The 13,996-nt window shown below is 46.4% G+C and overlaps 7 protein-coding genes across 11 annotated transcripts in view; 3 read left to right on the top strand and 4 right to left on the bottom strand.

The window, feature by feature from the left end:
- Window positions 1–901: 901 nt before the first annotated feature.
- On the top strand, window positions 902–2,877 carry LOC136193184 (monocarboxylate transporter 13-like). The gene is made up of 4 exons (XM_065982026.1): window positions 902–1,220; window positions 1,283–1,848; window positions 2,000–2,366; window positions 2,441–2,877. Exons 1-4 carry the CDS (start codon window positions 917–919, stop codon window positions 2,692–2,694), a joined length of 1,491 nt encoding a protein of 496 aa, XP_065838098.1. The 5' UTR covers window positions 902–916; the 3' UTR covers window positions 2,695–2,877.
- Window positions 2,801–5,580, bottom strand: LOC136193183 (ADP-ribosylation factor GTPase-activating protein 2-like). Its single transcript, XM_065982025.1, has 20 exons — window positions 5,350–5,580; window positions 5,186–5,304; window positions 5,039–5,108; window positions 4,921–4,979; window positions 4,793–4,865; window positions 4,609–4,735; window positions 4,527–4,558; window positions 4,366–4,467; window positions 4,278–4,310; window positions 4,148–4,230; window positions 3,985–4,098; window positions 3,783–3,926; window positions 3,690–3,734; window positions 3,595–3,642; window positions 3,467–3,541; window positions 3,380–3,408; window positions 3,241–3,326; window positions 3,110–3,191; window positions 2,959–3,053; window positions 2,801–2,898 (listed from the first exon to the last, which is right to left on the bottom strand). Exons 1-20 carry the CDS (start codon window positions 5,416–5,418, stop codon window positions 2,878–2,880), a joined length of 1,506 nt encoding a protein of 501 aa, XP_065838097.1. The 5' UTR covers window positions 5,419–5,580; the 3' UTR covers window positions 2,801–2,877.
- Window positions 5,441–7,216, top strand: LOC136193197 (transaldolase-like). The gene is made up of 10 exons (XM_065982041.1): window positions 5,441–5,586; window positions 5,651–5,774; window positions 5,849–5,888; window positions 5,950–6,017; window positions 6,075–6,206; window positions 6,264–6,324; window positions 6,375–6,492; window positions 6,547–6,676; window positions 6,727–6,794; window positions 6,847–7,216. The coding sequence occupies exons 1-10, from the start codon at window positions 5,523–5,525 to the stop codon at window positions 7,008–7,010; spliced, it is 969 nt and encodes a 322-aa protein (XP_065838113.1). The 5' UTR covers window positions 5,441–5,522; the 3' UTR covers window positions 7,011–7,216.
- On the bottom strand, window positions 6,983–8,765 carry LOC136193195 (tropomyosin alpha-1 chain-like). The gene is made up of 2 exons (XM_065982040.1): window positions 8,172–8,765; window positions 6,983–8,116 (listed from the first exon to the last, which is right to left on the bottom strand). Exons 1-2 carry the CDS (start codon window positions 8,224–8,226, stop codon window positions 7,113–7,115), a joined length of 1,059 nt encoding a protein of 352 aa, XP_065838112.1. The 5' UTR covers window positions 8,227–8,765; the 3' UTR covers window positions 6,983–7,112.
- On the top strand, window positions 8,243–10,359 carry LOC136193185 (protein kinase C-binding protein NELL1-like). Its single transcript, XM_065982027.1, has 10 exons — window positions 8,243–8,401; window positions 8,476–8,945; window positions 9,008–9,122; window positions 9,176–9,196; window positions 9,253–9,428; window positions 9,482–9,575; window positions 9,631–9,719; window positions 9,774–9,840; window positions 9,894–9,989; window positions 10,035–10,359. Exons 1-10 carry the CDS (start codon window positions 8,323–8,325, stop codon window positions 10,172–10,174), a joined length of 1,347 nt encoding a protein of 448 aa, XP_065838099.1. The 5' UTR covers window positions 8,243–8,322; the 3' UTR covers window positions 10,175–10,359.
- On the bottom strand, window positions 10,001–11,465 carry LOC136193199 (3-oxo-5-alpha-steroid 4-dehydrogenase 1-like). The gene is made up of 8 exons (XM_065982043.1): window positions 11,420–11,465; window positions 11,140–11,367; window positions 10,960–11,093; window positions 10,814–10,906; window positions 10,668–10,765; window positions 10,526–10,616; window positions 10,358–10,447; window positions 10,001–10,294 (listed from the first exon to the last, which is right to left on the bottom strand). Exons 1-8 carry the CDS (start codon window positions 11,444–11,446, stop codon window positions 10,231–10,233), a joined length of 825 nt encoding a protein of 274 aa, XP_065838115.1. The 5' UTR covers window positions 11,447–11,465; the 3' UTR covers window positions 10,001–10,230.
- LOC136193177 (poly(ADP-ribose) glycohydrolase-like) overlaps window positions 11,451–13,996 on the bottom strand; it is a 3,129-nt gene continuing 583 nt past the window's right edge. For all 5 annotated transcript variants that reach the window (XM_065982014.1, XM_065982015.1, XM_065982016.1 and 2 more), the window contains 19 exons: window positions 13,896–13,951; window positions 13,754–13,835; window positions 13,624–13,698; window positions 13,495–13,569; window positions 13,348–13,440; window positions 13,236–13,292; window positions 13,084–13,187; window positions 12,926–13,017; window positions 12,817–12,877; window positions 12,690–12,765; window positions 12,593–12,637; window positions 12,431–12,533; window positions 12,304–12,382; window positions 12,143–12,251; window positions 12,035–12,092; window positions 11,937–11,981; window positions 11,817–11,884; window positions 11,705–11,765; window positions 11,451–11,650 (listed from right to left, as the gene is read on the bottom strand). In XM_065982014.1, coding sequence (XP_065838086.1) covers window positions 11,478–11,650; window positions 11,705–11,765; window positions 11,817–11,884; window positions 11,937–11,981; window positions 12,035–12,092; window positions 12,143–12,251; window positions 12,304–12,382; window positions 12,431–12,533; window positions 12,593–12,637; window positions 12,690–12,765; window positions 12,817–12,877; window positions 12,926–13,017; window positions 13,084–13,187; window positions 13,236–13,292; window positions 13,348–13,440; window positions 13,495–13,569; window positions 13,624–13,698; window positions 13,754–13,835; window positions 13,896–13,951 — 1,512 coding nt within the window. In that variant the 3' untranslated portion in view covers window positions 11,451–11,477. The remainder of the gene's footprint in view (window positions 11,651–11,704; window positions 11,766–11,816; window positions 11,885–11,936; window positions 11,982–12,034; window positions 12,093–12,142; window positions 12,252–12,303; window positions 12,383–12,430; window positions 12,534–12,592; window positions 12,638–12,689; window positions 12,766–12,816; window positions 12,878–12,925; window positions 13,018–13,083; window positions 13,188–13,235; window positions 13,293–13,347; window positions 13,441–13,494; window positions 13,570–13,623; window positions 13,699–13,753; window positions 13,836–13,895; window positions 13,952–13,996) is intronic.

Genomic DNA, 13,996 nt, shown 5'->3' with positions numbered 1-13,996 from the left:
CACCGGTAAAGTGATCAGGTCTCTTCTAAACCGCATTGGCTCTACGAGCTTCCTTGTGGGAGTCGATTCCGACGAGGATCGCATCAACGTTGCACGAGCGCGATTTTACAATGATGATAAAAACGTGAAAATCGTGCACGGATCTATTGACGAAGCTGCCGAATTCGGGCCCTACGACGTAATCAACGCCACTCATCTTGTCCATTGGATACCTCGAGACAAACACAGAGAAATACTTCAGAAAATCTACGCTTCGCTGAAGCCGGGAGGAAGATTTGGCTTCACGCGACGTCTCAACGCATAAAAGGCTTCGTACGCGATCTGACGGTGATCCAACACGGAAATTCGTACGAGTCTTTTCTGTTCGCTATTGGCTAGAATCTCGAATCCGTCTCCTATTGGACGAGCATCGCGAAAGAAGTGGGATTCGATGTCGTATATACGACGTCGAGGAGGACGATCACATCGTCGGCGTTTTTCCCACTAAAAATGTCCTGCTCAACTGGTGGGAAGCGACGTGTGTTGGGCACTTTCGTGCCGCCGAAGTCAAGTCCGAAGACTATGACAAGCTATTGGCGAGATATTCGCACGCAAAAGGCCAGCCTTTGCCCTTCTACACATGCCACGTCGAAGTGGTGGTGAAAAAACCATGCATTGATTTACCCCGTTTTGACGATCTATAGACGTGCGTGAACCTAGATAGTGAATGTGCAGTTTCCGTTTGGTCGCGCGTCTCTATATATGGTCCTTTTGGTTGCGCTAGCTTCCGAATATTTCTTATTGCAAGTTGAACCAGTGTGACGAGAGGCATGGAATGCTCCGCACTTGAAGGTCGTCAAACCGGTAGGACAGGCCTCAGTCGTCAAACCGGTACCTAAACGCCATTGCGCAGCAGCAGCAACACGTACCGGGATCAATGTCGTCGTCGTCGTCGTCGTCGTCGTCGTCGTCGTCATCTTCGCCGCGGCGTTGCAGTTTTTCTCTCCTCCTTCCAACAAAGCGTCTTGATAGGGGATGGTCATGGACTGTCTGCGTAGCAGCTTTCTTCATTTTAGCTTTTTTCAACGCAGCTAGGGGCTCAGCTGGCGTTTTCTACATCGGTTTGCTTGAGCGCTTTACCGATTCCACTCCCCAAGTCGCAGCCGTCAACAGTACGGAGGCGAACACTAGCGCTTCAACCTGTAACACAGAAGGTTCTGGAGGAATAAGTGGCACAACAGGTCAGGGGACTTTGATGATAATTTGATATGATGACGCGTGATGGACGGCCACTTCGTTCTAGCGACGATAGGTTCGGTGCAGACGGCGATGCTATGCATCTTCGGTCTTCCAGCCGCTCATCTATCATCGCACTTCTCGCCAAGAAGTGTTCTCGTCGTCGGCGCAGTCGTATACAGCGCGGGAGCGTACGCGACGACGTATGCAAAGCAAGTCTGGCAGGCAGTTCTTTGCTATGCTGTGCTAGCTGGAATCGGAACAGGGCTTATTTACACTCCAACTGTGGGACTTCTGCCTCTCTACTTCTCAAAATACCTTCCCGTTGCTTCCGCTCTGAGCATCACCGGCTTGCAAGTTGGCAGTGCCGCTTTCAATCCTATTGCCCGCTGGCTCCTTCGCGACTACGGTCTTGACAACGTTATTCTCGCCTACACAGTCCTGGGTTTGGCCATTGGTCTCTTTGCAATTCTTATTCGTCGTCCCCCCGAGGTGGCTCCTCCTCAGACTGCCGCCGCCACAACACGAGCAGTCACCAAATACAAGACGATACTAAAACACAGACGGTTCATGCTGTGGTGTGCTGCAATGAGCCTTCACTTTTTTACCTACTATCTGCCAACGTATCATCTCGTAAGACAAATCGAGCTTTCTTACCTGCAGCTTTCTTTATCCCCCCACTTTCAGTTTTTTTAGTTGTGGTTGAACGGGGCAGCTGGGTGCCCCCATGAGTTCATCCATGATGAGAAAGGAATTTCTTGTTTCTAACCCTTCACTTGTTTAGATTCGTTATGCCGAGTGCAGCTTGAAAATTGGGAGCAGTCACTCAAGCTTATTGCTTACTTACCACTACGTTGCCGCTGCAGTTGGCAGCATTGGTATTGGGGTCTTGGCAACGCGAATTCGCAACCACATTGCTCTTCAGGCATTCACACTTTTTCTCGGCGCGCTTCCAAATTTTCTTTTTCCCCTCTACGAGACCTATACTCACGTTGTAGTTTATGCTCTACTTACAGGTGCTCTCATGGGGAAACTCGTCCTTAACGTAATCGTCTGTCGAGACCTGCTTGGCTCTATCGCTGCTATGAAAGGATACGGAGTCTACTCCTTCATCTCCGTCTTTCCCGCTACACTCGGCCCTATTGTTACAGGCACATGCACTAAATTTTATTTCTCTTGTTACCTGACGCTCTTTTTCTCCCCTTTTCTCTCTTTCCTTCTTTAGGATGGCTCTATGACGTCTTTCAAAGCTACGCAATTCCGTTTGTCATAGCCGGAGGAATTGATCTGTTGGCGACAATTCTGATGTTGATCTGTGCGACCGGATCTCAATGTCTCGTTTCAGAAAATCAAGAAGATCCGTCGACGACGACGACGACGACGACGACGACGAAGCGGAGTGACGTGACTCCTTCAGAGTCAGCCACGGCGTTGCTATGGCCACCAGCTATTGTCCTGTGGATTGAATCAACCGTCTAAACGATACTTCACGTGAAGAATTAGTAAAAAGCATAGTCTACCGCTGACCTGCGCGCTGTTTTCCCCCCTTATACGCAAAGGCTGCATGCGCTATGAACGAACGCACTCAAAACTCATACGCTTCTCGTTTCGCGCAAACACTGGAAGATAAGCATGCAATAATAACATAAATACCTACAATCATCAGTGCCTTCCATAACGATCCTGCCACGCAGAGAGAGAATTTAAATTTCGCTCGTCCCGTCGCACTGCTATATATCGCACCTTTATTGACCCGATAACTCCACTGGCCATTGTAGATAGTTTCCCGGTCACTCTGGATACTTCACTTCGAAGGTCAAAGCGCCCTTCTCCCCTGTCTGGAACACAATAACGTCTAAGGACGTGACGACTATCAGTGAGCGACTAGACAAACCTTCATTTTCTCCAAAAACGTCAGCACTCGATATTCCGCTGGCACCGCTAAACTGGTCTAATCTTCCTCCTCCTCTTCCATACTGTACCAAGTCAATAAGCACGCAAAAGCTCAGCACGTATGCTGTATACCTCCGTTGAACTTCCAGTCTCCTTTCCAAAATATTGATCCGATGAAATGCCTTTGGATGAAGAAAATCGATCAGTAGCAGCCGAAGCTGTGCAAGACACCCATGTTAAATGAATCAAAGGCTATATACTGTCGCATTACTTTCTGCCTTAGCAGACTTGGTGTGTGATCTAATACAATAAATGATTGAAAGAGTAAGCACTCAACCTTCAAAAAACCGCGTCCTACTTATTCGTTTTAGCCGTTGATTCTCGTGCACTAGACTTGCTTCCTCCGAATTGCCTGCCGCCACTGGTGCTGCTGCTATCTCAGAACGTACGTGCACGCATTCTTGATTAATCAAGGAGCTACTTTACCTTTCAAATTTTGATAATCCCCATCCATCATCAAAGTCTTGCCCATATCTAAAATAATTTTGCAATCGTACATCTATTTGGCAGAGGTTCCCTACCGTGATGGTTCGTCAATGTAAGTTCTTGGTTCAGTTAGTCCAAAACTAAGCAAAGTTAATCAGAAAGAATTTTCCCGTACAGCTGAGCAAAACCTGTCGAAAAACCCGCCGTCATCCCCTCCCCCTCTTCTTCCAGACGACGACGTCATTCCGAACGATTTCGATGCCTTGCTTTCTCGGACAGGCGCCACTTGATCGATTGTGTTCATCGCCGCCGAAGCCGAATGACTCACCGTTCTAGAAAGATTCGTGGGCGTAAGAAGGGACGTTGACGTCAAACGCTCGTTCAACTTACCGCATTCCGCTTGCACCCATTCCGAGTCTGTCCAGCTGGTCGGCTTTTCTCGGATCAACGTTTCGTGCAATTTGCTCTCTTTTCTTCGTTTCCACGGCAAGCGACGTTGTGAGTCTACGCGAATCATCGTAACAATACTCTCGCGTGTCCAATCATGACGGACCTCTCTTCCTCTTTCTTTTCCCGCTCAAATCTTTTCTCAGCTGCTGAAGCCTTCTCTTCAGCCTCTTTAAAATTGGTCGCCACCTGAATAAATACTAAGTACGAGAAACGAGATGGGTGTGGTCACTGACTTTCTGCGCACCAAGGCCCTTCTTCGCTCCAATCTACAAGAAATGTCATCAGTCAACTGCTGAGAGAAATTTGGCTAAGAACTATCACCCCTTTCTTTTTGCTTGCAGCTGGTATTCTCTGACCAATCGAACTTTTTCCACCTAATTTGGAGAGAGAAGCGCCTGGTTCAGTGCTTGCCAGCAAGGAAACCTAATAATAAAAAAATCCGTAATTCTATATATGTATCAATCAATCAATGATCTTTCTACTTGTGGTCCAACTGCATCATTCGTCTCATCATCTATGCGTGGAGAGATTGAACAAATTCCTCTGCTATCATATACTTCTTGCCTTGTCCACCGAGTGGCTTTTTCGACGGAGTCGAATTTATGGGAGATTGGGGTTGAAATTGATCAAAAAAATCGTCTTCTTGGCTCTCTCCTCCAAATTCATCAGACGTCACACTGATATGCAATCTCTGTGAATACAGAAATATTATCATATTACAAAGTTTATCCGTAAAAAATATTCTGACGTCAGTTCCGTATTTTTGATGGGCTCGCTCAGCCATTCCTGCTATTTTTTCCTTGTAGAGCGCAGCAGCGCGACTGAAGAGAGATCTCGCCTCCAATACTTAAACAAAATCGATAGCAAACGCATCACCTGTTATATTTAATGCTATGATTTGTCGAAGTGCATCCGTGCTGACGAAAGAAGGCCGTCTGAGTAATAAAACGAAGACATAGCGGAAACGACGTGCGAAAGGGGACTCGGTTCTTACCGCTTGAGCGTTGCCGCCCACTTGCATTGCTCTCAACTGAATCCACGTCCACGAATCGAGTTGAGTCGATCTGTTCCGGGTGGGGAGGAGGAGAAAAAAGGAGGAAGCGAATGATCCCCCCCACACGGGCGCCCCGGAGATCGTTACCGTATAAAGGAGAGATGAACGCCGAGCGAACGATGTATTCCCGAGCATTGCATGCAGAGAAAGACCCCGTAGGAAATAGATGCCCAGGACGGATCGCTCGCATGGCAATCGAAACATGCCTTAGACGCAGAAATAGTCGACAAAAACGACTTCTGTCAATCTACCTTGTTCGTGGGTATGGCTCGAAGGCGTCGAAACACGTCAGAAACCTGCTGTTTTGATACGGTGGCCATTTTTACGGACGATGAACGCTCCCGGATGTTCTATTCATTGGTTGTTTGTCCGGGATATCGCCCCACCTTGACTCCGCTATTCCTTTTCTTCTTTCCTCGCCGACATGTCGACACTCGAACAATTGAGACAGTACACGGTTGTCGTTGCTGACACAGGCGATTTCGACCGTAAGAAGGTGGAAAAAACACGAGAAGGACCCATTTCGATCGTTTCTCCTCTCCCCCCCCGCAGTGATCGCCAAATATAAGCCAACCGATGCGACGACCAATCCGTCGCTCGTTCTGGCAGCCAGCGAAAAGCCCCAGTACGCTCACTTGGTCAAGGACGCCGTCAAATACGGAAAATCCGTCTCCGAGTACGTGGGCATACCGGTTCCGCCGGCACTAAAGCCTTCGGGACTCTCTCACGCACTCTTTTCCTTCTGTATAGCGACTTGAACGAACAAGTGTCTGCAGCGTCCGACAAACTGGTACTCTAGAGTTGGGGGCGGACGTGTCGAACATTCCAATGGAACCCACCCTGTTTTTTAGTTCGTTAATTTTGGACTCGAAATTCTCAAGTTGGTTCCCGGTCGCGTTTCGACTGAAGTCGATGCTAGGTGAAATCTCTCTGAGTCTGAGAGTGCGCCTGTTGTAGAGATTCTTTCTTTGGAAAGATTGTCGTTCGATCGTGAGGCGAGCATTGCCAAGGCGAAACGCTTCATTGAGCTCTACGAAGCAGAAGGAATAAGCCGAGATCGTATTCTCATTAAATTGGGCTCTACTTGGGAAGGAATTCAAGCGGCGGGGTGACGAAGGCGACGAGACAACGAAGTCTACATGAGAAATTTTTTCTCTTCTTTTAGGGAATTGGAATCTTCTAATGGAATCCACTGCAATTTGACCCTGCTGTTCTCCTTTGCTCAGGTTTGATGATAGATCGAATCAGCTGGTGGATTCCTGATTGTCGTTCTTAGGCTGTTGCTTGCGCCGAGGCTGGAGTGACCCTCATCTCTCCTTTTGTGGGTCGCATTTATGATTATTACAAGAAGGAGACTGGAGTGGAATCTTATCCCAATCCTGCTGATGACCCAGGTAATGTCAGCTTGGGATTTGAGTCCCTCCTGCGTCATTTGTCGTCCCTAATAGGCGTCAAGTCCGTCACCCGAATTTATAACTACTACAAGAAGTTTGGATACAAGACGGTTGTCATGGGAGCGTCATTTCGTAACACAGGCCAGATTACGGGGCTTGCTGGTTGCGATCTTCTTACCATCAGGTAGCGCTGTAACAACGTCGTTTTTGACGTCATCAAAACTGTTATTGTAGTCCTTCTCTTCTTGAGAAATTGAGCTCGTCTACTGATCCTGTTACTCAGGCTCTTTCAGCCGAAGCGGGTACCTAAAAAAAATGATAGATTAATAACTTGAAATTGTACAAACGACTTAGCTCAACAATTGGACATTGAGAAGATAAACTTGGACGAGAAATCGTTCCGTTGGCTGCACAACGAAGACGCCATGGCCGTCAACAAGTTATCTGAGGGCATACGGAAATTCGCTGCGGATCAGGTCAAACTGGAGAATAAGATCAAAGAGCTGCTTGTTCAGTAGCAGCCAACACCGTTAGCAGTGCTGGCCAAAGGAACCAAGAGCGAACTACAGTAGTAGACGGTCACGTCACGTCATGCTTGTTTGAAGTAAAAGTCGTCGTTTTCATTTCTTTTTCTTTTTTGGCTGTTTTTCCTTTCCCCCACTCTGCTCGCCACCGCTCTTCTTTTTCGACGGTCTCTTTCTTATGAAAAGGTAGACTTCGTGGACTAGGAGTAAGACGACGGAAGCGACGGCTATTCGAAATTTCAAATTCAGCCCGTCGACTTGATCTTCGTGAGTCGTCTGCTTTTCCTGTAGCTCGTTCATTTCTTGATTTGCTTTCTCTAGTTTGGTTTTCCCTTCTTCGATTTCTGCCGTTTGTACTTCGACGCGGGACTTCATCAGTTCGTATTCGTCTTCTAACGAGTCCCTTGCTTCTTTCAGCGCTTCAATATCTTCCTCGTCAGCTTTGAGGTCTTTTATCGTCTCTTTCTGTTCATTGATTACACTCTGGAGTTGAGCAGACGCTTCCTCGGCCTTTTTGAGCTTGGACTCGAGTGACTGCAGGTTTTCTGTGGCTTGAGTCTTTGCCAGTGTTTCCTCTTCCACTTTCTTCGTCATTTTGTCTAATTTTCGCTCCACTGCTTCATTGCTCGCCTCAGCGTCCTCTTTCGCTTTTTTCAAACTACTTTCAGCAATTTCTAGTCTTTCCTTTTCCGCTGCCAAATCTGCATTCAATTTTTTGATCTGCTGTTTTAGTTCGTCGAGGTTTCCACTTTCGTTGAGCTGATTTCTCAATTGCTCCAATTCCCTTTTCAAATGTTCGGCATCCAATTCCTCCCCGTCGTCGTGATCGTGAACGTCCGCTTCGGACGACGACACCATTTCTCGCAACATCTCGATTTCGTCGTGAAGCGTCTTGACATTCTCGGAATAAGCGAGATTTCTCTCGCTGATCGAATCAACGCATTTCTGCTCGCTCTGCTCCACCTTCGACTTCCACTCGTTCGCAACGTGCTCGCAATCAGCATTCTCCTTCGACTGTTTCTGCGCCGCCTCGACAGCTTGTTCCAATTCGGCGATTCGATGGGCGCAATCACCTTCGGGGACCCCATTTCCGTTCTCTCCTACAAAAAAGTGAGATTCAGTGGGCGTCGCTTCCAAAGGAGACCTCCTGCTGACCTTTGCCCGCGACGAAGGAAATGACGAACAGAACAAAAACTGACCCTACCATCATCGTGCGATGACCTCACGGATATCAACTTGCGTGGGTATTTATTGCCGCGGCTTCTTCACAAGGCGACACTTCGCGTCTTTGCTTACTTTGCTAAGTATGGTCATTGGTCGGGCTTCATGGTTCGCCGTTCTATGTCTCGTCTACATCGGCGTTCTCCAGAGCGCAATCGGTCACGGTGCGTTTAGCAAAAGAATGAGCGAGACGCGCGTAGTCATTGTTCTTCTTTTGTTTTCTTCCTTCTTTGTTTAGGCGACGGTAGCGACCGTTCCCTACATTTGCACCGCTACGATTCGACGGAATTCGCCGCCGGATCGGAGCAGAGCCGACAGATTCTCAATCGTTTGGGTTCGAGCCGGAACTTCACTTTGGAGGCGACGATCAATTTTGCGCCTAAAACAAAGAAAGTGCTCGTATCAATTAAATCAGGAAAAGGGGCCATGCATTTGTGGGGATTCGAAGTGCGTCCCCGAAAGAATCAAGTGGTCGTCCGTTACTATTGCGCAGGAGAGCCCAAGACTCTCGTCACGTATTACAGCCTTGAGCCGGATGTCGATCATCACGTCACAATTACTTTCGCCAACGAGACCGCTCTTTTCTATGTCAATTGCAGTCGCATCTATAGCTTCTGTATTCAGTGTTTAGTCGACCGCAAATTGCCCGCAAACAGATGGGTCACGGCTGGCACCGTCGTCTCTCCCCCCAAGAGCGCCACTGCATCCGTGAGTTGCGGCGCCGTCGCCGCGTCTGTTCTACGATACTCAAGCGTTCTTGTTCCGGATAGAATATGCGGCTTTATACCGATTCGTTTCCTGCCGACGACCCAAGTTGCTTTAGAAAGATGATGGACAGTGACTATTCTCGGCAGCAAATGGCGTTAATGACTAAAATGAAAAAAAGTTAGAGCAAACTAAAGATCTGCGTACTGTATTTTCACCGAGTCTTTCTTTAGAAATGGAAGCCTTGAAGCAGGGTACGAATGAGCCGTTTCACAAATTTACTACTAGTGACTGGATTTGTTTGTTTTAGACCTACTCAATTCAGAAATGCAAGTTAGGAATCTTTCTAATGTGGTTCGCGTAAAAGTCGACGAACTGTCTGCTTGGGATGGATGCGAATGTTTGAAGCACTGCCACGACGCAGAAGGCGAGCTTCGGCTAAACGGAACTTCGTGGAGAGATGAGGATGAGAACTGCACGTGCTCGGTTAGCGACGCCTTAGCTAACTATTTATATGCATTCTGGGTAAACAATTTTAGAACGGACGTGTTGAATGTGAATGCAAAATCGATTCTTGTCCTCGTCACTACTCATTGCTCCCAGTGGCAGGTCAAAAGTGTCCCAAGTGTTTCAGTAAGAAATAGTAGTGTACTTCAATAGAGCGGTCTTATATTATATCCCTGTGCAGAGGACTGTCGGCGCGGAAACCATTACATTGCTTTCAATTCGTCTGAGATAATCACTGATGGTGGAGTACAAAGGAATTGCACGTGCAGTGTATGTGACCACTTAATAATACTACTGTGTTAATTAATACAATCTAAACTGTAGAAAGAGTCTAACCAGCAGAGAGAGATCATCAATTGTATCAAAGTAGAACAGATAAAATCCCAAGAATGTAGTACCGTTGTCAGTGTGCGGGGCGATGCCATGCATAGGGTTTGTTTTTAGCTTTCGCTTGCGTTCTATGTCATGTGAACGCGGCGTGTAATGGGACAATGTGCAAATGCAAGGAAGGATTTGAAGGAAACGGCTTCAATTGCACAGGTATGATCTGACACGAGAAAGAAAAAAACTAATTCTTCTACGCAGATATTGACGAATGTCAAACTCCTTGTTCTGGTGATCATGAAGTGTGCATAAACACAATCGGGAGTTTTCGTTGTGACTGCAAGCCTAACTATATAAAAGTACCTATAGCAGGCTGCGTACACTCATCAGCATTTGGCTAAACGGAGTGTGGAGAAGCATGTGTTGATGGAAAAATTGTCCGTATTTGTATTGATGATTAGTATAGAAAGGGTATAAGTGCTTTTCTCTCTTGCGGATAATCTTCGAACGATTCTTGATACCTGCATGTAGACCTTTTAGTTTAGCGCCATTCTGACGTATATAAATATGTATTGGCTTCCAACCATTTGTGATTGTGCTTGGCTCGAGGAAGAAACGTCGCCGAACAGAAAAGAAACCACACGAGTCCAGCCAAGGACCACGTGGCAATGCTCCTAGAAATCAGATAACGGCAGAGTTCGCATAATAGAGGAGTTCAAATAATTGAGATATACACGAGAAGGTGATCTTACCAGCCGAACCATTCCAACATTTCTCCAAAGTAATTTGGGCATGCAACAAGCTCAAAGATGCCTCCGCGAGGAATGGTGTATGATGATTGACCTATGTGCAGTGTATACAGCTGTTGTGGTGTATGAAAATCAGACGGCCTACCTGAAGACTCGCGAAGAGCTCTCAGCTTCATATCAGCATATCTGTTGATGACGTAGCCAGTGAAAAAGAGCAAAATCCCAAGAAGAAATCGCGGATCACTGAGCAAAAATATTAATTAATAATTTAAACGAATCGGTTTGACGCACTAATAATAATTTTCGTCATATCTGGCTGTTCCTATCCAATCAGCATTCAATCCAGCAAAGTAGAAGACAGGAAAAATATTGCCAAGTATGATTCTACAAGAACCGCTCAATCGCGCGAATTTCGAGACGCTCTATGTACGATCTACCCCAGATAGACGTCAGGTCGACTATACTTGGCGGTCCAAGGAGTAATAAATCCTCTGTGAATGTAGTGAACGAGCCACAGGGCGAGAAAGACGTAATTAGCGTATTTCCGTGTTTCTCCGACGAGGAAAAAAATCTAAACGAAGCGCTCGACGAGGAGAAGGAGAAGGAAAGAAAATTACGAGTAAGAAAAATATGACGCCTGAGAGTCCGTCTGATATTGTGTGTCCGAGTCTTTGCGGTATTTTAGGACCCCACGCTTTGCCGTCTTTGTCGTGGCGCCCGTAGGGAGCCGGATCGCGGCACTGCACAATGAGCGTGATGACTGCGAGAAGAAATCCGCCCGCAACGAGTCCGTAGTGCGTCCAAAAGTGAGCTTTGCTGTCTTCGGCAAACTGCCACGGGATCCACTAAAATCTAGAATCGAATTCGGGACCAATTTAGAGGCGACAGTACGCGTACTCGAAAGAGAGGGCCCGAATTGTTCATGGCGGAGACTAATGCACCACGTGATATTGGCTTATGTTTTCGCAGCGTCAAGTGAAAGTCTATACTTTTGAGTGAGTTCTTCGTCGTCTTCGCTTTCGTCATATCCAAACGAGGACATGATGTACTTAAAAATGCTAGTCTTTGATCGAGGATCCGTCTTGAGATGATCATCGGCATATTTTCGAATACATGCCCAGATATCGCCTAATATTGTAAATGCTACAGTACGTATTGCCTGCCACTCCACCCACCACATACCAACAGTCAATTGAGTTTTGATCAAAAAGGAGTAAAACTCGCTCAATTCTTGGCACAATTTCTAAAATGACGAGACTCTTCGTCAGTGAAGCCCTCGCGAAATGCTGTCTACCTTCTCGCCAAAGGTCAAATATAGTACATCTCGTGAAGCTTGCGCAGCTGCCATCAGCTGAATTAGAGCTAGAGAACTGCATCTCGCCGATCATTTTACTGTCATCAGCAAATTGGATACCTTTCAAATAGAGGTCACCTCCAAAGGCGCCACATCCCCAGTTGCCTATCAATTAAAAGGAGTTCAGCGTGCTGGAAAACCAAAAAGGACTGCCGTACCCGTCGCTATAGCTGGTAATATCGGTGCGGGCCTAGTCGATGAAAAGCCACAGAAGGCCTAGACGTTGAGATTCGTCGAGCAAGAAAACGAACCCGACCCCTTTTCACCTTATTCAATTCTCGACGAATGAAACCGGGCCGGAATTGGCTGAGATACGAGGGAAAGACCAGCGCGTCAATAGCGACAATTTGAGTGCACAAACGGCCCCACGCATCTCTACACACAGCATATCTCGATATATTGCGTTGCAATGTCATTTACCCCCGACCTTGCTGTCACATCATCGTGATTTCCAGTCCACTGAAAGGTCGAAGAATATCCTTCGTAATCGCTGTATCGTTCGACTCCTGTGCAGTAACAATGCCCTTGTCTCTTCCCCTAGATAGAATTCAAACCTGTGACAATCAGACATTCGTTATCAGCAAGTTGCTCGGTAAATAGACGAGAAAGAATCAACTCCGGACAAATGAGAAATCGAATCTCTTCTTGCACGCAGCCCTGCACCCACAAAGAAACAACTAAATTGCACCCAACCGCCACGTCAACAAATCTCTCACTCCGCTCAAAACGCCACCGCCTACGTATTTGTTAGCAAAATCCATCTAAGAGGAAGATGTAAAGAGGCCAGATAGGCAGACAGACGACTAAACGCACTTGAAGCATGCCTTGACCGTCGTCCTCAATAGTTCCTCTGTGCGTAACGTGCAATTTGGTGAATTTTGAAACAGATCTATCCTAACACTTTCCCCTCTTCTATTTTTTTAAATAACTAATATTTTACCTGTCCCAAGCGGGAAAGTCTTGCAATTTACGTCGATGAAATGTTATCGTTCCAGTAGGAACTGTAAAGTAGTCGGTATCAAATGTGAGAGGGCGCGTTGCAAACATACCTTTCGTTGTGACACGACGAAAATAATTCATCATACAACTGAGCTTATTCATTTGAACCGAACTAGCTCCTCGATATCCTCCTTCAAACAGACTGCAGAGAAAAAAAGGGAAGAGTAATTTATTAAAATTCGATGATTAGAGATTATTCCATTGTGACCTATTAAAATTGATTGACGGATAAGTACTGTACTCAGACGCCGTCTTGTGCGAGTTTCGACGCGGAAATGTGCAGAAAAACGCATTAGCCAGCAGACACGAAATCTAGTGAAGGTTCACACGATATAAGCTTCTGATAGCAAGCTCATTTACCTGCTCTTGAGTCATTGTAATGCAATGATCTTGTTGCTGCTTCAGCAATGGAACTGGCTATAAGCAACAGACTCTTTTTCGCACGCAAACACACTGAATTGCACTCCTTTACGTGTCGAATGAGTTCTGGTAGTCGTAGTGCCAATCTCGCTATATCAGGCAAAGTTCGCTGAAAGAAAATCCTCCTCTCAACGCTATCAGCGATCTAAAATTAAATTTTATCCGTACAAAACCACTGTGCCAGCCGATCTCTTCTTACTTCGTTGAAGTAGTGATGAAGGCCAGCAAAATTCCATCTGTCCCTGTAGCGAGAATTGTACGATAGAATAGCTCTCTAAATACAAACGCGGTCCTTTCGCGTATCGAAACGGTTCGATGAGCGTATCACTTGCAAATCAGACGAACTTTGGATGTTGCTAAGCAACGCAGATTGAATCAGATCCCATCTCTGTTTCAGTTTTTTCTGCAAATCCAGTACAGTATAACTTTATGGAAATTGAAATAAAGACGCAGCTCACAGTAGCAGTAGAAGCGTCTTCTACTGGATACAGACTCTGAGGAGAGCATGCTAATCGAACGTGCTGACCATCCCACGCATCTCTGCAGCAAGAGAAAAAGAACACTATTTTTATGTAATTAACTATAGTGACTATTGCTTGCCTGTATGTATCAGGATAGGGTTTGGGAGGAAGTCCACTGCCACTTTCTACGGGAAGCTATTAGACGGGTAGACTGTCTCTCATGATGCAGTTATTCGTTGG

Source organism: Oscarella lobularis, chromosome 11 (assembly GCF_947507565.1).
Source record: "Oscarella lobularis chromosome 11, ooOscLobu1.1, whole genome shotgun sequence".
Classification (NCBI taxonomy): Eukaryota; Metazoa; Porifera; class Homoscleromorpha; order Homosclerophorida; family Oscarellidae; genus Oscarella; species Oscarella lobularis.
This window is presented reverse-complemented; position numbering and strand designations above follow the sequence as displayed.